Source organism: Dendrobium catenatum, unplaced genomic scaffold (genome assembly GCF_001605985.2).
Source record: "Dendrobium catenatum unplaced genomic scaffold, ASM160598v2 fragScaff_scaffold_1429, whole genome shotgun sequence".
Taxonomy (NCBI): Eukaryota; Viridiplantae; Streptophyta; class Magnoliopsida; order Asparagales; family Orchidaceae; genus Dendrobium; species Dendrobium catenatum.
This window is the reverse complement of record NW_021319891.1, coordinates 53,762-79,184: the sequence shown is the minus strand read 5'-3', so window position 1 is coordinate 79,184 and position 25,423 is coordinate 53,762. Positions and strand designations below refer to the sequence as shown.

At 32.8% G+C, this 25,423-nt stretch overlaps 1 protein-coding gene across 1 annotated transcript in view; it reads left to right on the top strand.

The window, feature by feature from the left end:
• Positions 1-291: 291 nt before the first annotated feature.
• Positions 292-25,423, top strand: part of LOC110101369 (exosome complex exonuclease RRP44 homolog A) — a 43,740-nt gene continuing 18,608 nt past the window's right edge. Inside the window, exons 1-20 of the mRNA XM_020829238.2 lie at positions 292-467; positions 539-676; positions 757-914; positions 1,165-1,220; positions 4,004-4,126; positions 4,209-4,339; positions 4,486-4,723; positions 4,801-4,957; positions 8,086-8,326; positions 8,491-8,647; positions 8,732-8,800; positions 20,260-20,385; positions 20,551-20,603; positions 20,708-20,814; positions 21,060-21,114; positions 21,216-21,315; positions 21,397-21,508; positions 23,450-23,570; positions 23,723-23,782; positions 23,873-23,978. Of these exons, the coding sequence (XP_020684897.1) occupies positions 414-467; positions 539-676; positions 757-914; positions 1,165-1,220; positions 4,004-4,126; positions 4,209-4,339; positions 4,486-4,723; positions 4,801-4,957; positions 8,086-8,326; positions 8,491-8,647; positions 8,732-8,800; positions 20,260-20,385; positions 20,551-20,603; positions 20,708-20,814; positions 21,060-21,114; positions 21,216-21,315; positions 21,397-21,508; positions 23,450-23,570; positions 23,723-23,782; positions 23,873-23,978 (2,362 nt within the window). The 5' untranslated portion in view covers positions 292-413. The remainder of the gene's footprint in view (positions 468-538; positions 677-756; positions 915-1,164; positions 1,221-4,003; positions 4,127-4,208; positions 4,340-4,485; positions 4,724-4,800; positions 4,958-8,085; positions 8,327-8,490; positions 8,648-8,731; positions 8,801-20,259; positions 20,386-20,550; positions 20,604-20,707; positions 20,815-21,059; positions 21,115-21,215; positions 21,316-21,396; positions 21,509-23,449; positions 23,571-23,722; positions 23,783-23,872; positions 23,979-25,423) is intronic.

Genomic DNA, 25,423 nt, shown 5'->3' with positions numbered 1-25,423 from the left:
GGAGAGCAGGGAGTCATACCGACTCGAGCGAAGAATAGGCGACGAGGCTCCGCTGAAGCTTTCACGCTGGAAAATCGAGCGGGACTAGATGTCATGGAGAGGGGTTTTGATGGAACCTTACGGGAGTGTTATCTCAAATGTTTAGAGTAAGAATTAAGTGGTATATAAATAAATATGATATTTTAAGTGTTGAATAGATATTTTTTAATAATTTTAAGTGTCATGTATGTAATTAATTTTTTTTTTGATGTTAGAAAAAACGTTTGTTTCGAGACAAATTAGGAGGGGAAAATGAGTTTTTCGCTTGGATATGACCTAAGAGAAGTACGCGGGTCTCACAGGTCTGTTCCGAAAACAACCCTCGTCCTCGCTTTGCCCCGCTGCTTGATTCGTGGCGCCCGCCGGCGTAAGTCATGTTGCAGAGCAAATCGTTTGTGAAGAAGACGAAGCAGGGAAGAGTCGTCAAGGTGGGTATCTTTTCTTTTAGTTCCTTGCAGAACAAGCCCTTAGCCTAACTCTCACACAAAACATCTCAAAGGTCGTAAGAGAGCACTACCTCAGGGACGACATCTACTGCGGCTCTGTGATATGTAAGGTCTGCGACACTTCCTCTGCCCGGCTTAGTTCCGCTGCCTCGGCAATCCTAATCATCGACACCAACGTGGTGCTTCATCAGGTATTTTTTTTTTGGTTTGGGTGTGGTTTTCACGGAGGATGTTTTTATTCTTTCGTTCTGATGCTTTTTTGGATTTTTAGATTGACTTGCTTGAGAATCCAGCGATAAACAATGTCGTCGTACTCTCGGTGGTCCTGGAGGAGGTCAGAAACAAGAATATGGCGGTGTACAATAGGATCAAGGCTCTCTGCACCAATGCCATGAAGAATTTCTTCGTTTTCTCCAATGATCATCACAGGTAAGTTTATGCTTCTGATGTTATTGAATCTTGAAAGCTTTTCCTGCATAACAGGTAGATTCATACTTTTAAATTTTTATTTTTATTTTTTTAAACTACTTTTATTTACAATTTCTTGTTCTGCTGATCGAAAAATATATTCTTTATCGTCCAAGTTATTTCTTTTCATTAGTAGTTTTGATCTATTTGCAATTTTATTTGTGAAGAAATGTATGAACTTCATAAAATTCAGTTTTTTGGTTTAATGTAGAGATACTTACGTCAAAGAGATGGTTGGGGAGAGCCCAAACGATCGAAATGACAGAGGTCTGTCTTTTTATTTTCTGATTAACATTAGTTGTACTTCATCATGGGAATGTATATTTTATTTTGTGTAACATAGTTTTTAAAGAAATCATAAACGCTTAGGATGACTTGTACATGGATGTAGTGCACCATATTAGTACATTCTAGATGAATCTTCATTCACAGTATCCCACATGACATATAATTAGGTGTATTAACTTGTGTTAATGGGGCCAGATTTTAGTTTGGCGTGAAAATGTACCACCCCTTTTGAGGATAACCCATACTTGAACCGTTATATCAAATGGGTACATAATGAAATCCAAACATGACCCAATATGATGCATTAACTAGCTGGGTTAGTATTTACACGACACTAAATGAATATAATAATCCGATTTATGCACATCAATCTGAAAACAATTTAAAAAAATATTATTAGATCTAGATTTTTATTTTTAGGATGAAGATACACCTATTAGATGTATTATGTTTAGGTTTTTGTGTACTCAAACCCAAATAGAATGTAAGCTTTTTGTTCTTTCTTGAATTTGGCCCAAAGTTGATCTGAAATTTGGTTGTTTATTATGTTTAAAAGTTGAAATTGGTTTGATATTTGCTCGAATTTTAATCAATTTAAATTCGATATTTATAGGCTTTGACTCAAAGATGGCTCTTATAAGATAAGTTTTATTCAACTCAAAATCGACTTTGTTATATTATACATCATATTTGCATTTGTGTGTGTACAAATATATATACATATACACATATATGCTTGCATAAGTACATAATCCATATATAGTATATTTGCATGTATATTATATTTAACTATATATTTGATAATACATTTTTACTCTTGTTGAGATGCGTGAGGTATTAATTCCATTTTTATAAGCTGCTTACCTTTAGACTATTGTATTACCTGCATATTCCTCCCGCATTAATTTATCTCTTTCTCTCAATTGGTGCATCTACTGTTTTTTGTTATTCTTGCTCAAATTATTCTTGATATAATCTATTACATCTAGCTTTAAGTTTATCTGTGTAGCTATCTTTACATTTGACATTTTTTCTTTACTTGAATTAGGGTTCATTTGTTATAACTATGTTGTTGTCATGCTTTTGTTGTACTCTATCAATTACAATCGTTATACTTTAACATGAAATCACGAGCTACTTCATAAGTCAATTCAATTGCTCATAAAGTCATATAGAAGGTGCTCATGCAAAATGGTGATTTTCTTAGCAATTTTACCAACTAAATGAAAATTGCATTTTGGAAAGTTAAGCTGCTGGAGAAAAGTGGAACTTAATGAAATTTAGTTAATGATTTTTTTGTGTTTTGCTTTTTTATCACCTTTTGCCGACCCCATGTAGTGGGACAAAGGCTTGATGTTGTTGTTGTTTTTTATCACCTTTTGTAATAGAAACTAATTTATCTTACTTGATTATGTCACAAAATTCTATGAGAGTTCATTTTCATTTAAGGGTTTAAACTACTGAGTATATATTTTTATTACAATTGAAAGTTTTACATATGCTTATGTTAGAGAGAGATTTATACGTTTATGCTTATAATTACATGTATGCATGAGCACAGTTCTGTGTATACAAGTACAAATATCAATTTATTTGCATGGGCAGATTCAAACACAAAATAATCATTATTACATCTATGTCAATGTAATCATACAGACACAGTTAGTGAGAACAAAGAAGAAAGAATAAATTAAATAATTTGTAAAATATACCATGCCATAAACTGCAACATCTCATTTGTAATAATCATAAACTTATTACCGTCATTTTGAAAATATTGAATGGGACCATTTTTATAATTTAAGTTACATTAGGCATGACATGATACAGTAACCTAGAGTATTTGAATGCCCAAAAGTATCTAGCATACTTACATTATCCCTATGAAAACATATCTGCTTCATATCTAAAGAATTTTCCTGTGAAAGTGGCTTTTTTATTGTTCTTTTTAAACTTAACCAATTTTGTATCGTACACATCCTTAAAATATCTGGGCATTCATTTGAGATGCACATTTTATTTGATTCTCATCAAATCAGTTTTTTCATAGTACTCAATTGTGTTTTCATGGTTGACTAAAATCTTACACATACCCTAACAAGTGCATGCATGATAAGAAGGGAATTGTGTTATGGTATCCAAGTAGAAAACTGCATGCTAATCTGTTTTAATTCAGTGACTGTTTTCATTATCTGAATTGTGACACTTGAATATGTTCAAATCTTTACACGCCAATCATCTATAGTCCATTAACTTACCTGTTTTTTTTCAAATTAGCAAATAATAATAATATGTCGGGAACCTCTACAACTTTTGGGAGTAGTGGAAGTAACCTTGGAATGACTACCAAGTCAGTTTACACAGCCCCCAAAAAAGAGGCAATGTCTTGAGTACCATTTTAACATTTGCATGAGTTGGGAGTTGGATGCATTTCATTATCAACAAGCTCAATCAGAGGCCACTCTACCTTGATATGTCCTCCCTGTTGTTGACATTGATTTTATACTAAAATATAATGTTCATGTATCTATATTGTTATTTAGTTTTTTTTATCCTTTACATTTTAGAGGTGGTCCTCATAGAATAAGGGCAAGTAGAGTGTGATATCATGGCATGAATTTCATTTAATCTTAAGGATCTCCTCGGATATCAATATGCACTCCTGCCTAGCTCAATTGCTAAAATTTTACATGGTTTTTTTAATAACTATTTGAATTACTCTTATAACTTTGAGAATCTAACACTTTACCTGTGCCTTTCAGCAATTCGGGTTGCTGCTCATTGGTATCAAAGCCACTTAGGTGGAAGCACGCAAATATTGTTAATTACCAATGACAGAGAGAATAAGAAAAAAGCCATTGAAGAGGGACTTTCTGCAGAAACAGGTAATTTTTTTTTGCTGCAGCAACAATCTAAAGTTTGTCAATTTTTTCTTGAAGCTCACAATGAAAATATTTCTGTTTTTAGTGGAGTCATATGTAAGGTCTCTTGAGCAGCCTAATTTACTGGACTTGGTTGTCATCCCAACATCTCTAGACGTTGTAAAGGAAGAATTCGATGACCCAAGACCATCAAAGCGGAAAGTCATCTACCATGAGGTTCAGTGATCTTCCAAAAGATGCTTTCTTACTTTGAGAAGTTAAATTATTGACCAGAGTTTTAATTTTTCATAAAAAAATTTGGAATGAATATGCTGATGATATTTATTTATGTGTATGTCCTGGATTTCCTTTCTTCAATACAGCACAAACCTATGTCAGAGATTACTTCCGGCCTTCTCCATAGAATTTACCACCAAGGAAAGCTTCGAGTTAACCGTTACAATCCATTTGAGGGTTATGTTGGAAGTGAAAGTATTGGTGATGAGATAGTGATTTATGGTAGGGTTAACATGAATAGGGCCTTTGATGGAGATATTGTTGCGGTAGAGCTCTTGCCTCAAGACCAGTGGACTGAGAAGTCCTTGATTGTTGTGGACGATGGTGTGTTTCCTGATGCTTAATATTGAATCTGGTTTTCTCAATTTATCTTCAAATTAAATTTAAGATGGTTCTGTTAGATGAAGATGAGGAAGATGACGTTCACTTGGTTCCAAGCAGTGTTGATGATGCTCCAAGCAATGCAAATGTAGCAAAAGCTTTTGCTGGATCTGCACCTACTGTTTCTAGTCGCCCAATAGGGCGTGTCATTGGTATTATAAAGCGAAATTGGAGCTCGTAAGTTGAAGAAAACCTGGTTCCATTATTCTAGTACTTGTCTATTTTTGCTATCATGAGTTGATATTATTCTAACTAGTGCTAAATGCGCACAAAAAAGATTTAACAATTCAGATAACACTCAATTGAAATAAATGGAGAGTGTGGATTTCTAAAGTTGACCCAAAATAGATGGGATAAAGCTTATGATAATGATAATGATAATGAAGACTACTATTAGTATTATTGACTTTTTTGTTTTTTACAGCAGCAGTTTTTTCATTTTTTTCTTTTTAAAACCAGCTCTATTGACTTCTATAAACACTTTGATAGAATTTATGGTTGAGTGATCTTAAAGAATATGCATAAGACATTCAATGAGTGCTCATTACAATATATAGGCATGAGAGGATGCAGGTAGTACTTGAAGTAGTTTTGGAGTGAATAAAGAATTTTCTATCCAGTTAGGGTTACATAAGATGTAAATATTGAGTTTATATATTTTGTATTTGTCATTTAAAATGTTACAATAAGTTTTTTTTTTTTTAAATGTGTCTAGGATATGCCATTTGCAGATGACATGCCTAATAGGTAATTATTTTTTTTGAAGTGAAAAGTTAGAACAAAACCAATCACATGATATGCAGATGGATGCAAAGATTATAATAATTGATTAATAGTGTTTAAGATCAAGTTATACCAAGTTTTTCAATTTAAAGGTAGTGGTTCTCTTTAGATATTCAAATTTGGGCAAATATCTTAGCAGTAATATGTAGTAACAAAATATTACGGAGACTTAAATTTAAATTTTGTAAAGTTGCAAAAGATTTATTATATATAAGCATTTCACTGACAATTAGTAGTTTTACCAATAGAGAATTTTAAATTATGCGATAAAAGTAGAAAGGACTAAGTGTGAAACAATTAGTAAATACTTACTGAATTTAAGTTTATTAAATAATAAACTGATCGACTTGGGCTTGTAGAGATAAAAAGTAAAAGATACACATACTATGACATTGAGATATAACTAATATGAAAGGAAGATGAAGGAAAATGGTAAGTTAATTGTGCTACAAAAGTTATTAAAAAACCTACGAATTAACACTACGTTTAGTCTAGTGAAAATTGTTGAATTAAAAGAGTTTTAGAATGAGCTATGAGAGGATTCCTAACAAATTTGGAATTTGAAATGGAAATATGATTAGAATAGCTATATTTGGTTTCACATAGCATGCGATCATACAATAGGGAACATATATTTAGGAAATGAAAAAACCACTTGATTATTTTGCAAGTGGCGCTACTAAATTACAAATATCTTTTTTTTGCTTAGAAGAAAAGAAATTTTTGTACTAAGATTGTAAGGTGATTCCATGAGAAAGTTTGCTGTGACACCATAGAATAATAGTTATGAATGATTGAAGTATAAGAAACAATCAAATAAAATAATTACATCAAGATAACATATTGAGGTAGGCAGATAATATTTCATTATTCTCTGATAATAGGAAATTTTATTTTCTATAATTGAGTCAAATTTGATGTGACATAAGATGCTTAGTTGCATTAGGAAGATTGCCATAAAAGGTTTAGTGGAGTTCAGAAAATGATCTTATTTGAGAAAACTTAGTAGTTGAGTGAGGAGGCACAAGATATTTTGATATAAAGATGTTTTTTTAAAAGAATGATGAATATATGTACTATTAAAACTTACAAAAATTATTAGAAAGTTAGGGGTTTTTAAAGAGAATGGTTATTAAAGCAAAATGTATAATTTTTAGTGATCTCTATAGTAAATTGGGTAGTTCTTCATCATTATTATGATAAATAACCTTATCCCAGCTATTTGTTGCCAGCTTTGTGAACCCTAATTGTCCATGCACTCTAGTGGGTACTATTTGAGGTGTAATTGTCCTCAAATATGTTTACTCAAAATTATTATCATATTAATTTTACTCCATATCTCTTCTCCCAATGTTTTAGCATAAATCTAGCTATTTATTTGCCCCATTTTTCTACCCTCTATTATACATGCTTAAATCATGCAAGTCTATTTTTCACTATCTTATTTGTCTATTTTTCACTATCTTATCTTTAGTAATTGTTACTCTTGCAATTGCTTTCATTTTATTATCTTATTTAAGTGATATCAGAGAATTTTATTGAAGCCTAAAATTAAATTTTATGAAGATGTAATTAGGTTTGCCGACCCCACGAAGTGGGATAAAGGCTTGATGTTGTTGAAGATGTAATTAGGTCGACAATATATTTGAGTGTTGGGTGATAAAGAAGTTATTGGTAGCAAATTTAAAGTTAGTAGGAATGAGAATGCTAGGATGGATGTTTAGCAAAATTAGGAATTACTGATTATGAAATAATTATATTAAATGAAAAATAGGAGTAGCATCTATTGAAGTTAAAATAATTAAAAATATATTTATGTGGTTTGATCATGTATAAAAGAAAGAGTAGATTCTACACTGATAAGGTGGATATAAATTATGTCAATGATTAGAAAAAGGGATTGATAAAAAAGAGAATGGATATAAGTTTTGGGGGAAAACCCCAAAACAATTATAAAATCTAGTGCAACATTCAACTGGAATAAAATAGAGGATGATGATGTATAAAGCTGATCCTAAATAGTTGGAATAGGCTAATGATGGTGATGGTATTGATGTTATTTTGGTGAATAACGAAGGGTAGAAGTGCATCAATAAAATGGATGAATAAAATTAATATGGGAGGAATGTCAACAAAAGGGCTAGACTTAGGTTGGATTGTTAGATGGTGTACAAAATATTTAAGCAAATAAAATTTAATTGGATCAGGCAAGAATGTGGATTGATAAATCTGATCCTTAATAGTTGTTTAAGGCTAATGATGATGATGATGTGTTTCTTGTTAATACTGTAATTGAGACCATGTTTTATTTGGTACATAAAATACTTAGTTTTTATTGTAAGTAGATATCTATGTATTCTCCATTGAAATTGTTAAATGTTTAATAGTTTTAACAGGTGTATGCCTTTTGTCTTTTTATTAATAAATGGAACTCTTAGATTTTACTATTATTTATGTTGTGTGATGTTTTGGTTCTTTTCTTATTCATGCCTTGATATTTGGTTTAATTACCTTTCATGCAGCTATTGTGGGTCCTTAGAGCCAATGCCATTGCCTGCAAGTAATGGTGGCGTAGCCCATGCTTTATTTATTTCTAAAGATCGTAGAATCCCTAAGATTCGCATTCAAACTCGACAGATTGGGAATCTTGTGGATAAGAGAATCATTGTTGCTGTTGATTCTTGGGATTGCTCATCAAAATATCCATTTGGGCATTACGTCAGAACTATTGGAAAGATTGGTGATAGAGAAACAGAAAGTGAGGTAAATTTAAAATAATTTGAAGTCTATGTACTATGATGTTTTGTTGATCTTTGACATTTTTTTATGCATCTAAAGATGTCGCTTTTACTCAATTACTCAATGAATCGTATTACTAAAATTTATTAGAATTGTTGCAAAGTTGAGATGTATTATTGATGAAACAGGTGGTTTTAATTGAGAATGATATAAATTCAAGACCATTTTCAACGCAAGTTCTTGCTTGCTTGCCACCTCTCCCTTGGTCGCTGTCATCTGACGATCTAGCTAACCCTCATAGAGAGGATTTGCGGCATTTGAGAGTTTTTAGTGTTGACCCACCTGGTACCTTAACTTGTTAAACACGTCATTTTTATTTTATTATTGTTAATTATTTGTCCAATTTCTTAATTCTGTTGCTTGCCTTAGGGTGCAAGGACATTGATGATGCATTACACTGCACTCCTTTTGCAAATGGAAATTTTGAAGTTGGAGTTCGTATCCACGTCTGAGTTGCACAACTTGCTTGCTTATTGTTTTATCTATAGTGCTTGATTGTTCTCCATATTTTGAATTGATTTATTTCGAGAATATAGACTTCACTGACCTCATAATTGTATGGATAAGAATTTTCGGTATAGTCTTATCTGTAAGATGGCTTTGCATGAAGATGCTTTTGGAAAATAGTGATAACTTAGGTGTTTTGATGGATGCATGCAGTGAACAGTTTTTTTGCATCTTTTAGGATTTTTTATTGTGCATAAAAACTTTTATGATAAGCATAATTTAGTCTTTGTGCACCATTAAAACTTCTTCATTGCAAGGTGTGTGATTCTACTGAATTAAGGCTTTTATTTTAAAAGCGAAATATTCAAAGGTTCCAATCCTTGCTGTTGGAATGATCTTGATGGATACTAAAATTATTTCAACAAATTGTTTAATTTAATTTGCTAATGATTGGCCTCGGATCGACAACATTCATTGTTTTGCTTGTTGACAATATCTCATTTTTTTAAGTAGTTAACAGCTGATTTATTTTACGACTGCATATTTAATAAACATAAAAAATTTATAGGCCCATCCGGCCATCCTTCCTGTGTCAGCTCTGCATTCTAAATTTCTAGTTCTTTATCGCTTTGTTAAACTTGAAAATGTTGAAATGGTAATCTTACATGGAATACTTGATTGCTTTTGTTTGAGCAGAATTTATTTTGCATATTTGTTTAAGGTTACTTAATGCAATATAAATGTGGTTATTACTTGAAAGATGAAATATCATTTTGGTTTGACATTTGATAAGGCTGAAGTCAGTATAAAAACTTTTATGTTCTGTTTTGATGCGATCTATTTGTTTTGTAATTTTTCATTGCAAAATTCTATTGTTTGATTATGTTTTAGCAAGTTCAATTAGAATCCAAATGTTAATCATATGAATAGTAGCCATGCCATGTCCCTTTTAAATGAGAAATAGAAGTTTTACATGGCATGACAAAGCCTATTTTTGACTTGGGGGCTATTTGGTTGGAAGTAAAGTGGGTGTAAAGTATTCCAAATATCGGGGTTTTGAAAATATTGGTGTTTGGGTGGATGAAAATCAAGCAAAGTAAAATAAATGTAGTGTAAACCATTTTAGTTCATTTCTTAGGTAAACTAAACTCGCTCAGCTTTGAGTGAGAATTATTTACACTACAAGCAAGCTCGCTTTACCGCCGCAATCACCCATTGCCGATCTCCACCACTAGCCCCTGGCCACCACCGTCGATTCCCACCATCCTCCTTTGCCGCCACCATTTGCCATCGCTGCCGACCACTGCCACCTCTCGCCGCCACCTTTCACCACAAGTCACCATCATGCGCTGTCGTCGTCGAACACCACTGCCACCTGCCCCGCCACCACCCATCACTTGTCGCTGCCACCCATCGCTTGTCGCTGCCACCCACCACTTGCCACCACTTTCGCCACCCACAATAGGTCACTGCCACCCATCGTGGGCCACCGCCACCGACCGGCCACCGACCGGCCACCGCCATCTACCAGCCACCATTAGTGTTGCCGCCTGCTACCACCATCTTTAGACTTTACACTACGTTCAAGCCAAATAAAAAAAGCATTCACCTGCATTTACTTTTCACTCATCCAAACAACTCTAAAGTATTCCTTTTATACTTCATTCTTTTTACACTACATTTTTTTTAATAATGCATTTTTTTTAGCCAACAAAACAACCCCTTAACATAATGAAAAGGTTCTATTGAAAATATTTTTTTCATTCTATTTATAAATATAAACATTCATGCACACGTACATCATATGCGACGGAGGAGCCGGCCCTTTGACACCAAGGAGATCTTATTTTTCCTAAAACTTCCCTCAAGAAGAATCTTAAATCTGATGGTACTGAGGTACAAGCTTACCAGAGCAACCGTGTGAAATCCCCTACACACTCCCTTAAAATCCCCTTCAAGCATCTTTTCCCTTTCTTAAACTCCACCATTTGCTCTCTTCCTTTCAAGTTCTCTCTTGAAGTTTTCTCCAGACAAAATTAAGCTTCAATGGATACCAAAGACTCTTACAAAGTCTTATTAGAAAATTTAAATAGAGGGCCTAAAAAAACTCTAAAAAATCATTTAAGCCGTGAAAGATCTACAGTACAACCGTAGGATAATCCAGTATGATGTGCAAAATTTGACCTGTTAGTACTGTATGATCACCAGTTAGTATTATATGAACAGTTCAATTTGCCTGTTCGTACTGTACGATGTCTAATTAGTACTATACGAACAGTTCAATAAAAATTTAGTACAATCACCAATTAGTAATGTATAAATAGTTTAATTTTCTTGTTCATACTGTACGATGTACATCATATATAGAGTTAAACTACTATCCTTTTAAAAGAATTTCTTGCATTCATTATTGCCACCTGTCTTCCATCACTCATCTATATATTTCAACGGTGGAGAGATTTAAAGTGGATGCATGTATTTAAATGTGATAGTCATCATCATTATTTGCCTTATCCTAGTTACTTAGGGCCAGCTTTAAATCCAACTTTTCATTTCCCCTTGTTGAGCAGTTTGAGATATTAAACTTATTATTTACAAGTTTTTTTTTTTTTTAACAAATTCTATTCATGGAAAGTCAAGTCTACCCTTTTTCCTTCTTAATCCTTTAACACTAATTTTATTAACTTATATTTTAGGCGCATTTTCTAACCTTCATTGTATATGTTCAAATCACCTAGTTTATTTTCATTCTCTTTATCTTTAATAGATTAATTGTAGCCCTTCTTCTAATATAATCATTCCATAATTTTTTTTTTGTTATTTTTGATTTTGCTACACATACATCTTATTATTATTTTTTAGCCACACTCAACTTAGATATGAATAACCTTTTTACAACCCAACATTTAGATCCATCTAATGTTGTTGTCCTAATTATGATTTTATAGAATTTACATCTAAGCCTTCATGATTTCCTTTTATCATATAAAAATTCCAACATGCTTCTCCATTTTAATAGCCAGCCTCAACTCTAATAGTTATATCTTCATCTATATCTCCATTTATTTTATACTAATTTCAAGATACTTAAACCTATCATATTTAGGTGCTCCTTATTTTCTGATAATATTGAATGTTAATTATAATATCTATAACATGCACTCAATTTTTTGTTCTGTTATTTCTAATATCTCTATCTTCTAATTATTTTTTCTCCACTATTCTAAATTTCCACTTAAGATTTATCTCTAATTAAAACTGTCATATGCAAAAAGCATACATTAAAGCACCTTTTTTGAATACCCTTTCTAAGCATTTATTTATCCAGAACAAACAAAAAAAAGGACTCAATTTTGATTTTTGATGTAAACCTGTAGTAATTGAAAACTCTTAGGTCACTCTACAATTATTTTTCAATATAATCAATGCTTTATTATAAATATTTTTAAAGACATCAACATATATAGGACATATACCTTTCTGTCTTAAAAGCACACCAAATCAATTCTTGTGATACCTACTCATGCCTTATTAAGATCAATTTTTTTTTTTAAGATCCTTTCTTTGTTTTCTATACTTTTTATCAATTATTTAACACAAATATTGCTTTAATTATATATCCCTTACATGAAATCATTGATTACCCCCAAATTTCCATAATCTTACAAAGCCTATGTTTTGTCATTGTTTCTTGTAGCATCATTGCATAACTAATGAGTTTGATTGCTTTATAATTAGCACAATCTTGAACATTGCCCTTTATTCTTGAATCTTGTTATCGAAATGTTTCTTGTCCAATCATTTGAAATACTCGTAGTTTTCACAATCCTATTGAAAAAAAAAATGTTAACCAAATCAGTGCAAAATCTTGTATAACTCTCCAAATTCTACTCAATTTCATTTTGAACTAAAACCTTACATTTGTATATCTTTTTTATCTAACTTCACTTTTTTCTTTTTCAGAATCATCTGTATTATATTTCAATGTATTGTAGGGTATGTTATCCAAAATAATTTTATAAAGTTCTTATTTAGTAACTTTTCAAAATAACACCTCTATCTTTTCTTAAGTATTTCATATTTAACCAATATTATATTATATTCATTTCTATTCTTCCAATTTAATAAAAATCCATGAATTTCTCATCTCTTATCTTAGCTATTCTATATATCTAATTTTTTTTTCCTTAGTAGCATGCCTATTATATAAATCATTAAAGGCTATTGCTTTTAGTTTACTGAGTACCCTCTTTGCAAGGGTATCAGCTTTCTTATAATCATTATAAGTCTTAGTAATATTCAATTTTTGTCACCTTTTAAATGCTATCATTTTTTCCTTGATAACTCCCTATACCTTCTCACTTCACAACCAAATTTTTTTTTTTCAATCTATGATATATTTCTATGCTCCGAAAATCTTTACTTCAGTCCTTTTAATGAATTAGCCATTTCATCACTTAGCAACGTAGTTTGAAAGATTAACAATTTTTTCATGTTTCAAATTCCATCACCTTATTTTAGGGCCAAAAATTTTTTATGCTCTTAATATATAAATCCATAACTAGTACCCAATGTTATGTGATCAAGCTTTCTCATAGATTTATATTACAAGATTTTTTTCCCTTCTAAACAAACAGAGATCTACTTGTAATTTGGTGGCTGCACTTATGTAAGTAAGGACCTATGTTTCACCGATACGGATACGGCGATATGGATACGACACGATACGGATACGGGACACACCAATTCTTAAAAATACAATATACGAATACAACGCGGATACAACATTATAATATATAAATAATACATAAAAATTAAGAAAGTAATGAAAGTGTAATATTTGAAATGACAAAAAAATTGAAATAAAAGTAAGCATTAAGTATTGAAATGTCTAGTTCAACAACAAAAACAAGAAGATAAATTGTCCAGCACATGAAGTTTCAACTATTCAATAGAAGGAATGATAGGATTAGCTTCTTCAGTGGTTTGTCTTTGAGTTTCTATATCATCTTCAATAAATATCATAGCTTCTAATTCAGGCTCATCAAGTGAAAGATTAGCAATTTCTAATATTCCCATATCCTCAAGAGATTCAAATCCATCTCCAGCAACATCCCACATCCTGTTGTCTCCTTCCATATAAGTTGGAGTTTTCCTTGAGAGAAGTCGAAGGTTTGTATGCCCATAAACTAAATCTTCAGTCCGTTGTGGAGTAATTTTATTTCTCTTCATTGATTGGATGAATGAGTATGTGCTCAAATCACTATCTACAACATGTTTTCTTCTTTTTGGTTCAAATCCCTCCATTTGAAAAGGCCCTTTATTTATAGCACTGTCATCACATCTAATTGAAGAAGATGATGAAGGATATGAAGCATGAGTGCTTGGAAGTGGAATATGTTTTGGAAGCTCTTTTTTACTCCTTTGCTTAGCTTCACTGATTTTTCTTTGTAATTCAGCCATTTGCGATGAGCTTATCTTTGGGCAAACTTTGATTCCATGACCACTAATTTTCAACAAATGAGCTTTCACTCTATTATATGATCCTTTGTATGTTGCATTACAAAAATTGCATTTGAATGCAATATTGCCTCCCCCTTCTGATGTTTTTCTTCATAACGCTTGAAGTGCTATTTATTTTTAAAGTTGTTTTTATGAAAAGATACCGAGCGGTACGGAGCATGTTTTAGCTTCTCGGTGCCGCTTGGTACCATTCAGTACCCCTCTATACCGAGCGGTACCGAGCAATGCTGAGCGGTACCGAGCAATGCCGAGCGGTACCGAGCAATACCGAGCGATACTGAGTTCCAATACCGAGCGGTACCGAGTTCCAATACCGAGTAGTACCGAGTTCCAATACCGACTAGTACCGAGTAGTACCGAGCAATACCGAGTTACAGTACCGAGCAGTACTGAGTTCCAATACCGAGCGGTACCGAGTTCCAGTACTGCTCGGTATCGAGCAGTACCGAACAATACTGAGTTCCAGTACCGTTCGGTACCAAGCGTTACCGAGCGGCTCGATACCGAGCCTATGATTAAAAAAACGAAGAACGACGAAGAAAACGAACCTTCACTGCTCACCTCGCCTTCACTATTCGCGTTGTCGAGCCGCTCCGTCGACGAAGGATGATCCTATCGACTTTAATGCTCGCGTCGTCATGCCTCTTTGTCGACAAAGGATGATCCTGTTTGCTTCTATGCTCGCGTCATCGAGCCGCTCCTTCAACTATAACGAAGAAAATGAACACGTGTGGAAACGAAAAACCTAGCTCTTTGAAATGTTTCAGCCGCATAAATGAATATGGATATTGAGCGGAAACGGTGGAAAGCCGAAAAGAATAGGGTAAATTGCGGCTCATTGTTTTTTTTTTAATAGGACACGCGTATCCGATACGCGTGTCCAGTCAAATTTAAATAGTATTTTAATTGGATACGGCAAAGCCGTATCCGACACGTATCGGAGGTGTATCCGTATCCGACACGTGTCCGATACAGCACGCCTTGTAAATAGGAGTATCCGTGCAACATAGGATATATGTATAAAGTTTTTTTCTTACTAAAAGTACAATGTCCATTCTTCTTCATATAAATTTCTAAGCATGGCCTTCAAATGTAAAAATAAATATGATTAAACTAGTGTAGTTTGGGATTTCATGTTTTTTTAAGAATATTTGATTATTGAATGCATCAAATAATACTTAACCATCAATAAATTAATTATTTTGTAGAATTGAGTCTTAAATATAACTTGAATTTTAATACATAGATTGTTTATGACTGATAGGTTATTTAGTGATTTTGATTGGTGAAATACAATGGTAAAAGTGCATTCTTTAGATGTGCTTTTAAATGTCATCTGATTGTGCTCATTTTCTTGGACATGTTGATGATTGACTGAATCTGTATAAAAATTGATGAAATTTGATCCATAGATAATTTTTATGCTGTAAATAAATGTTAATGATTTAATTTAATGTTTAAGGCCATAAGAGGTGGTGGATTGGAAAGCAAACTTTGTAGCATAATATTTATTCTCCTATTTTGGAATGAAAATTACAATTCCCTTCCCATGTATTTTTTTTTAATTCCCTTCCCATGTATTTTATTTTAATTCCCTTCCCATGTATATTTCAATCTAATGACCGGAAAAGGTTATATCAAAATCATTCATTCTCTTTAATATCTTAAAAACTAGTAGCATATACAATTTTAATAATTTTTGTGATCATTGGACAATCAATTGGAAATATCAAAATTTTCTCAATATATGGCTTTAATTGCAGGAGAAGGTTATTTTCATTTTGAAGTGTGGAGGTTTTTTAATGACTTTGAGTTAAATGTGAGTTGTTGATAATATTTTGCATGTATAGGATGATTTTGATTGGTGAGTACTTGGATAAAACTAAACCTTAAAGATGACTTCTTAATGTCAATTGACCATTCATTTTTTTTTCAAATGTTTAATCAATGTTTAAATTTTTTTTAAACCACCTAATGTAATGTGGGAAATAGTAGCTTGTAATATTAGGCATGTTGCAAAAGATGTGCTTGGAGTATAAAAAAACTTCTAATAATAAAAATAGTTGGTGGTGGAATCAAAAAGTACAAGAAAATATAAAAAATGAGTTTTGCTATAAAAATTGGTTTAGATGTGAAAATTCTGAAAATTGGGAAAGATATAAAGTTGCTCGCAAGGAGTCTAAGAAAGCATTCTTCGATTCAAAAACTTTAGTTTTTAATGATTTATATAATAAATTAAATACTAAAGAGGACAAAAGATATATGTATAAGCTAGCCAAATAAAGAAATAGTAGTATGAAATTAGTTCAAGTGCATTAAGGATGAAGATAATAAAAGATTTTTTTAGAAGAGGATATTCAACAAAGGTAGATGCAATATTTTGCTAAGCTTTTTAATAAAGATTGTGAAAATACGACTTACTTTAGTGACCTTAACACTCTAATTGAAAATAAAGATTTTTGTTTTTATCGGCGTATTACTAAAACTGAAGTTAAAGGTTTTAAAGAAAATGAAGTGTGGGAAAACTGTTGGACCTGATAATATTCCAATAGAGGTGTGAAAATGCTTAAGAGATGAATGAATTTCTTGGCTTACTAAACTTTTTAATATTATTTTGAAGACTAAAAAGACGACAAATGTGTGGAGGATGTGTGTTTTGATTCCCATCTTTAAGAATAAATGTGATTTACATGATTATGCAAATTATAGAGAAATTAAGTTGATTTGTCATACTTTAAAACTATGAGAGAGAGTCATGGAGCATAGGTTACGACGTGATACTAATGTTTTTCAAAATTAATTTGGATTCATGCTTGGAAGGTCTACTATGGAAGCCATACATTTATTGAGAGGTTTGATGGAGAAGTATAAAGAGAAAAAAGGTAGATCTTCATATGCTATTTATTGATTTAGAAAAAGCATATGATAAAGTTCCAAGAAAAGTGCTATGGAGAGTTCTAAAACAGAAAGGGTTTAATAATGCTTTTATTCAAGTCATTAGGGATATGTATGCTGGAGCAGTTACTTGTGTTTAAACACAAGGCTGTTTGACTAAGTATTTTCCAATTTCAGTTGGATTATGTTAAGGATCAGCCTTAAGCTCATGTCTTTTTGCTTTAGTCGTGGATGTTCTTATTTGAGATTTGCAAGAGGATGTTCCCTGGTGTATTCTTTTTGTTGACGATATTCTTCTTGTTTATAAGACTAAAGAGGGAGTTGAAGGTAAACTTGACTTATGGAGGTCAACCTTAAAGTCCAAATGTTTTCGTTTGAGTAGATCTAAAACCAAATACTTGGAGTGTAATCTTAGTATTATTCGATCTAGTGGGGGGTTTGTGACTTTGAGTGATCAAGTCATTAATAAGAGTACACATTTTAGATATCTTGAGTCTATTGTTCAGAGTGATGGGGATATTATTAGTAGAATTCAAGTTGGATGGATGAAATGGAGGAATGCATAGGGCTTGTTGTGTGATAGAAAAGTACCACTCAAACTTAAGGGAAAATTCTATAAAATGGTGGTTAGACCTGCAATACTTTATGGCACAGAATGTTGGCTATTAAAAGAGAAGCTTAATATTAACTTAAGTGTTACAGAGATGAAGATGATCAGGTGGATGAGTGGCTTTACTCTTAGAGACAGGATACGAAATGAGCATATACGTGAAAAGGTTGGAGTAGCTCCTGTGGCAGATATGATTAAAAAGAGTCGCCTTAGATGGTTTAGTCACATAAAACGGCGGTAGGAGAGTAGATATATTATATTTAACCTATGTTAAGAAAGGTAGAGATAGACCTAAAAAGACTTGGTTAGAAAATATTAGAAATGACCCTTTTTTTTTATTAAATCTAAATGAGAACTTGACTCTTAACCAGACACAATGGAGATTCATGTAGCCGACTCCACATAACGGGATAAAGGCTTGATGTTGTTGTTGTTGATCCAAAACTAATTCTTATGCTGTAGGCAAGCAACAACATGACATTGTGTTTAAAGATTATATAAAATGGTAGATGCAAAAAATAAAATTGGCGGTCAATAGTCATTCTCCTTTAAAGATGGACAATGGCCATTGCACTTTTTATATATCTACTTTTTAATACACATCCACGAGTGCGAACAAACCCATAAATCAAGGATATAGCAGTTAAGAGGGGGTATAGGGGGAGAGAGAAGAAGGGAGATAGGGAGGGGGTGAGAGAGCAGAGAGAGGTGGAGGGAGGGTAAAAGAGTATTGTTGTTGCATTTCTAGGTTATCCGTTAATAAGGGAGGTACGAAGAGATTATAGTTGTCACATTTATTAGGCTATCCATTAATGAAAATTTTAAGGATATCTTCTGTATTAGATTTGAAGTTTTAAGACTTCAAATGGAAATTAGGATATTTGATTTTATCTGTATTGCTCGAGCCAGATATAAGTCAAAATGGAAGGTGTACAAGAAAAGATGCAAGATACCTTATTGATGAAGCAGTTTTTGAAAGCCAAATCCATTGGTCTTATTGTTGATGTAGGACATCTTAGAGTTTAGGGTCACTAGTTCAAGTAAAAGTTTTGGTTTATCATAATATTATAATGTAGGTATAAATTCAGATTCAACTGTAATATGAGGATCAGCTCAAGTGGGTGATTAATCAAATCTTTATGATAATGATTTTGACATCAAATTACGGACATATCAAATATATCATGTTTGTTGAAGTTTTGATTGTCTTATTTTTCCATGATAGTTAGTGGTGATTCATATTCCAAATTGTTGTCACAAAAGTCCATTGTTGTGATTGGATCGTCAATCAGACTTTTGAGAGAGATCAAGGTTTTTCAGTTGGACTGTTGAATCCAATTTTGTATTACAATAGAATAGTGATGGATTTAAATCTTCAATTTATTTGGATAAGTTTGTATTTAAATTTAAATTTAGTTTAGGTAACATACATGCAAGAATTGCCACATAGGTTGAACTGACCTAGCTTTGTTATAAACTTATAATAGATAAGGACGCTTTATTTGATAAATTTTTTGAGTTTTTATTAATATTATTTTTCTAATATTATTGCTTATAAATAGACTTGAAGTCCTGCAGAGGCGCCAATAAAAAATCTGAAGTTCTTCCGTAGTTCTTTTTTCCTTTATTCTGCTTCAGCCAGACTTCCGTTCCTGCACTTTAGCTCATCACTGAAGACTATAGGGATAGTTCCTGTAGCAAACACCCATGGTTGCAGTCCCCTTACCGTTGTTTTCCCTGTAGTTGAAGCTGCCTGTTGCTACTCCTGCAGTTCTGGTTGCCTAACTTGCTGTTTTGTATTCCTTGTGCTGGCAGCTGCTGCCTGGTCTGGTGTGAATTGTCGCCAGCCTTTGTCACCGGCTTGTTGCTGGCTTGTGTTGCAGCAGTCCTGTTGCTGCAACTGGCTGCTACTGACTGCCTACCATTGCCGCTGCTGCTGCTGCGCTCACTGCTGTCTGCTTTCTTGTTTCACCATTGTTGTGAATACTATTATTGCAACAACACTCTGCAAAAGAAAAAAGAAAAAAAAAAAAAAAAAAAACAGCCACTGTTTTGCTTTGAAAATCAAAATTTAAATTCTTTGCAATTTATTAAATGACATTGTTTACTCCCAGGTGTCATGCCTTTGCTTCTCCTTATGCTTATTAGGTTTGTCACCTTGCGAAAGGTCTCTATGCTTGTAGATGATTATGATGTTCTACATCATACATTAAGAAGTCAATGACCACAACAATAGTTACTTGAATCTAACTAGCAATATTATTTGAATTACTTCAATCTAGGAACTTACATTGAACAAAACATGATATTACATAACATTAAAACAAATAAGTTGGAACCAAAAACCCCTCAATGAGCTTACTCTTGCTATTGAGAAGTGAATAAGATCACATCCGTGTCTACCCTTAATATATTCTATCAGATATTGCTGATGTAACAAATTTTGTTCATCCTGGAACCCCACTTGATGAGGAGGCTGCACAGAGGGGGACATCTGTATATCTTGTTGAGAAGAGAATTGACATGCTTCCAAAACCATTAACTGAAGGTATTTTTATAGTTCTTATTTCAAAGGTCCTCCAATTGTACTTTAGGGTGACTTTTTTGATAAAAGAGAACCATATGAAGAGATACGATTCCACCATTTTTACTTTCCATATATTGCAATATGAAGATATAAGATGCCACCATTTTTACCTTCCAATTATTGCAGATATATGCTCTCTGCGGTCCGACGTAGAAAGACTTGCCTTTTCTGTTATTTGGGTATACACTTCTTTCTCCTATTATAATAGTTTGAACTATTTTGAATTGGAACTATCACTTGATTTAGTGTTTAAGATATTTGATATTTTTTCCATGAATCGCAGGAAATGACACCTAATGCAGAGATTATTTCTACAAGATATACAAAGAGCATCATTAAATCCTGTGCTGCATTATCTTATGTTGAAGCTCAAGCTCGAATGGATGATAGGTGCATTTTGCATCTCTTGATTTGCTTTTTGTCTAACGTAGAACCTTATTTGCACTGACAAGAATGTGAATGCTAGTCTCTGAGATCTTTTGGTGATGTACAATTACATTGATATTTTTAATTATTTCTGATTTTGAATCACAAAGTTGAAGCCCTGTTGACATTTTTATTTTAATATTTTGGTTTATGCTTTGGCACAACAAACATGCTTTTTTAGTGCTAATATATATTTTGGTTTCTTATAGTCGCATGATTGATCCATTAACTACTGACCTGCGCAATTTGAATACATTGGCAAAGGTTCGCTAAGTTTATTTTATAGCCTTCTTAATTATTTTAATTTGGTGGTTTCAGGATGATAGCTAAGATTTATATGTGATATATTTAATATTAAAACACAGATAATGAGACAACGGCGGATTGAAAGAGGAGCATTAACACTTGCTTCAGCAGAAGTTAAATTCCAGATAGACACAGAAACTCATGATCCTCTGGATATTGGTATGCAGTTTTTATTGTAAGCACCAGGTAAATATCACTATTTGCTTCCAATTTGAGCTCAGCTTTAATGTCTTTTGGCAGGAATGTATCAAATCAGAGAAGCAAATCAAATGATTGAGGAATTTATGTTGGCTGGTAATGTTTCTGTTGCAGAAAAGATATTGAGGCATTTTCCGTTGTGCTCCCTATTAAGGTCTGCCAGTGAATCCTTTTGCCTTTAGCATCATTTAGTCATTTTACATTCTAGTGAATTAGATGCTTGCCTTTCATTAGCGTTGATTTGGGCATTTCTATTCAAATAGAAAATCAAGTCGTTTGTCTGTACTGATGTTTCTATTATAGGGAAGGAAAATTTGTTTTGATAACTGCTGCAATCAAAAATTTGGGTCTGATCACAAAAAGAAATGACTTCCTAGATAAAATAAAGACACAAAATGCTCAAAAGGATACAAATAAACCACAAATAACTTCACTTTAATATATAAAAGACTATTACAACTTGGACACTTACAAATGACTCAAACAAGACACCTAAAGAAGCTTTCATCCATTTGAAGAAGGATACAGGTGAGGTGGCACTTGGGGCGAGACGAAAGAGGTTAGAAGCCAAGACGAAGGGTGGAGAAGCTCACAAGCCTTCCTAGAAGAAGAGAAGAAGAAGTGATGGAACAAGCTCGCAAGCTTTTCCAACAAAACCCGCAGGTTTACATCTTCAAAAATAACTCACATAACCATTCTAAAACAACCCAAAACATCTTATATTTATAGACAAGAGAGGGGGAACTAAACAGCCCCAAAAACATTAATTAAAAGCTAATTAAATGAGGGAAATGAAAAGCCAACAGCCATATCATTGTTTTCCCCCCAAATCTACACAGGAACCCAAGCTCCACAAGCCACGGAAAAGCCCCCAACACCCACGGGAAGCAGCCCAGCCAAGGACCCGAAGAGGCAGCCGCAGGAACCAAAGAGGCCCGCACAGAACCGAGGCACCAAAGACACGGAAAGGCCACCCAGCACGGAAAACAAACAACCAACCGTGGAAACCAAGGAGCCAAGGCACGGAAACAGCCAACCGTGGAAACCAAGGAGCCAAGGCACAGAAACCCAAGAGCCAACCGTGGGAACCAAGGGGCCAAGGCATGGAAACCCATCAGCCATTCACGGGAACCAAAGGGTCAAGATCCACCATAATGAGTTTCAATAAATGAGCTATCTTTTAGTTCAATAAATGAACTAAAAAATAGCTCATAATGAGCTAACTCCCTACTTGACATTAATGAGTTAGAGAAGTCAAAAATCAAATTTTTGGGTTAGATTTGACCCCCCCTTTGCCTACATCAATAACCTACCACAAAAGATGATACTTCACTTATTTGAAAACTATTTTAAATTAAAAACTTATATTGAACTAGCTAATAACGTTTTGATGTTAATAACTTGTTCAAACCTTCTTATTATCTAGCCTTGGCAACGATGAACTTTATTTTTGTAATTTTAGACGGCATATTTTTCAGTAGAACTTGAGCTTTAGGTAGTAGCTCTTTGCCTATGGTAGACATCAAACACCATGTCTTTCACAATGATTTGTAGAAAAGTCCAGCTCACCCAACTGGAATAGATCTTTCTTTTTAGCTGATTTTTATGCACCGATTCTTGGTGAAAACGCTTTCATACCTTCCAGGGCTTACTGATCTTGATGGGACTATCATGCTTTTATGTTTAATTCATATGAAGTCTGGTTCAAATATGCTATTGGAATTTTTTAATAAATACGTATGTCGAAATAATATTATTGGGTTCTTATTAGGGATTTTTTTTCTTTATTTGTAAGTTTTGTTTGATAGTTTTGTAGTGTCCATCATATGCCTATTATATTTAAGATTAATGCTTTGATTTACTCTAAGGAGAGAGATCACATTTTTTCTAATTGAGTTTTTGAACATTTTTAGAAGATGTTAATTTGGGTCCTTACATGGACTTGTTCTTGAATCTGGTTTATTTCTCCTGGAACTAATTCCCTGTTTTAGCAACATTTAAGTTATACTAGGTATTGGACATATTTAGTTGGTTTCACTTTTTTAAATCTCTACTTCATGACACCATAAAAATGTGACTTGTAATGTGCATGTAGGCGCCATCCTATTCCAACCAAAGAAATGCTGGAACCATTACTACGCACAGCAGCAGCTGTTGGCCTTGACTTGGACATTTCATCATCAAAAACACTGGCTGATTCCCTTGATCATGCTGTGGTAAGGATTCTTCCTATTGATTCTTGTTTGTGATTCATTTCATCTTGCTTTCTTATATCCTGCTTATTGAGTGCATTTTATTATATCTATGCTTCTGAAATGTATTGAATTTAGCTGTTGCCTTTCACTATCTGATGCTCAAAAACTTGCAGGGTGATGATCCATACTTCAATAAATTAATCAGGATTTTAGCTACTAGGTGTATGACTCAGGTGCATAGCTGGATCTAGAAATATAAAAGCTATTCATATGGCAACATCAAACACAATGTGCTATGGTTACAATTTTTTAAATGCATACAGGCTGTTTACTTCAGCAGTGGAGATCTTACACCTGCTGAGTTTCATCACTATGGACTTGCAGCACCTCTTTATACTCATTTTACTTCTCCTATTCGGAGATATGCAGGTTAGTTGGTTATCTTATAATCTTTTTCAATAATATGTAAAAATAAAATAACAAAATTAAATGAATAATTTTTGTAATCATTTAGACAAATTTTTAAATTTATAAATTTGACATATTTGCTTTTGAGTTTGTATAGAATTATAATGAAAAATAGTTAATTATGATTAAATTCATAGGAAGGATGAAAATCTTCAATCTTTCAGTACAATCAATTTAGCAAATTTGTTGTAAATATTTTTGTTCATGATGAATGAGAAACCAAAATCTTAAATCATAGATGAATTCAACAAATTGACAACGTGAAAGCATTTAATAATGAGTAAAAAGTAAATTCATATATAGTTTAAATAAAAAACAGGAAGTTAAAAAGTAATCGTCACATTGGTGAAGAAATTTGGTATAGTTTAAATAAAAAAAACAATAAATTTAAATTTAAATTTTAGGACAATTATTTAAGAATACAGTAATATACATACTTGCTTGTTGGATAGTTCTAAACTCTAGCTGCTAAACAATCTTTTTAATGTCAATATCCTGCAACTGCTAGGCAATGAAGAAGAGAAGAGCTTCTTAGGGGTTAAATAAAAGGTTCAATGTGGAAATAATGCTAAGATAAAAGTTGCAGTAAACATGAATTATGAAAAATATTTTAGACGTTTTTCGTACATAGAGCAAAGAAGTCCCAAAACTATATTATTTTTATAATCTTTGAAAGTAACATTCAGTATTTGATAACAATATAGCTTTAATGTTGAAATATTTGAGCAAATGAGAGATTTATTATGCAATACTTTTCATAATAAAGCTCAAGTGCAATTAAACTATCAAGAATTGTCGGTGTTAGTATTAGTATAAATAGACATGTTTAAACTTTAAAGAGCATATTATTATCAAACATTTAAAATATAGAATAATTGATCAGATTATTTGAAATGTGCGGGCAATTGCATAAATTTGAAAGATAAAATATTCCATTTTAAATTATTAAATGTAATGGTTTTGTTGGGCAATGGTGTTAGAAATCATTAAGAGAAAAAGATTCCATAAAGGTTTGTCTAATTGATATAAAAGAATGAATCATTAAATAAAAAAGCTAATGTGATGACATGCACTTCTTGATAGATTTATCTTTCATACATTCAATTGTTGTTGCTAAACACATAAAAAATGCACTTCCTTACCACAATGATTCAAATTAACACCTCTAACAGTTAGCACTTAACAACAAACCAACATCTTGGGAAGTCCAACAACATAGCTTACATATTGCAGCATGCAAGTAAGCAATTTTTACAAACAATCCTTACATAACTATTGCATTTATGGCATAATAAAGAAACAAACAATGATGAATGAAACCATAAATCACTCATGTGCACAAACAATGATGAAGCAGGGCCAAACAATGATGAATGACACCATAAATCACTCATGTGCACAAGTGA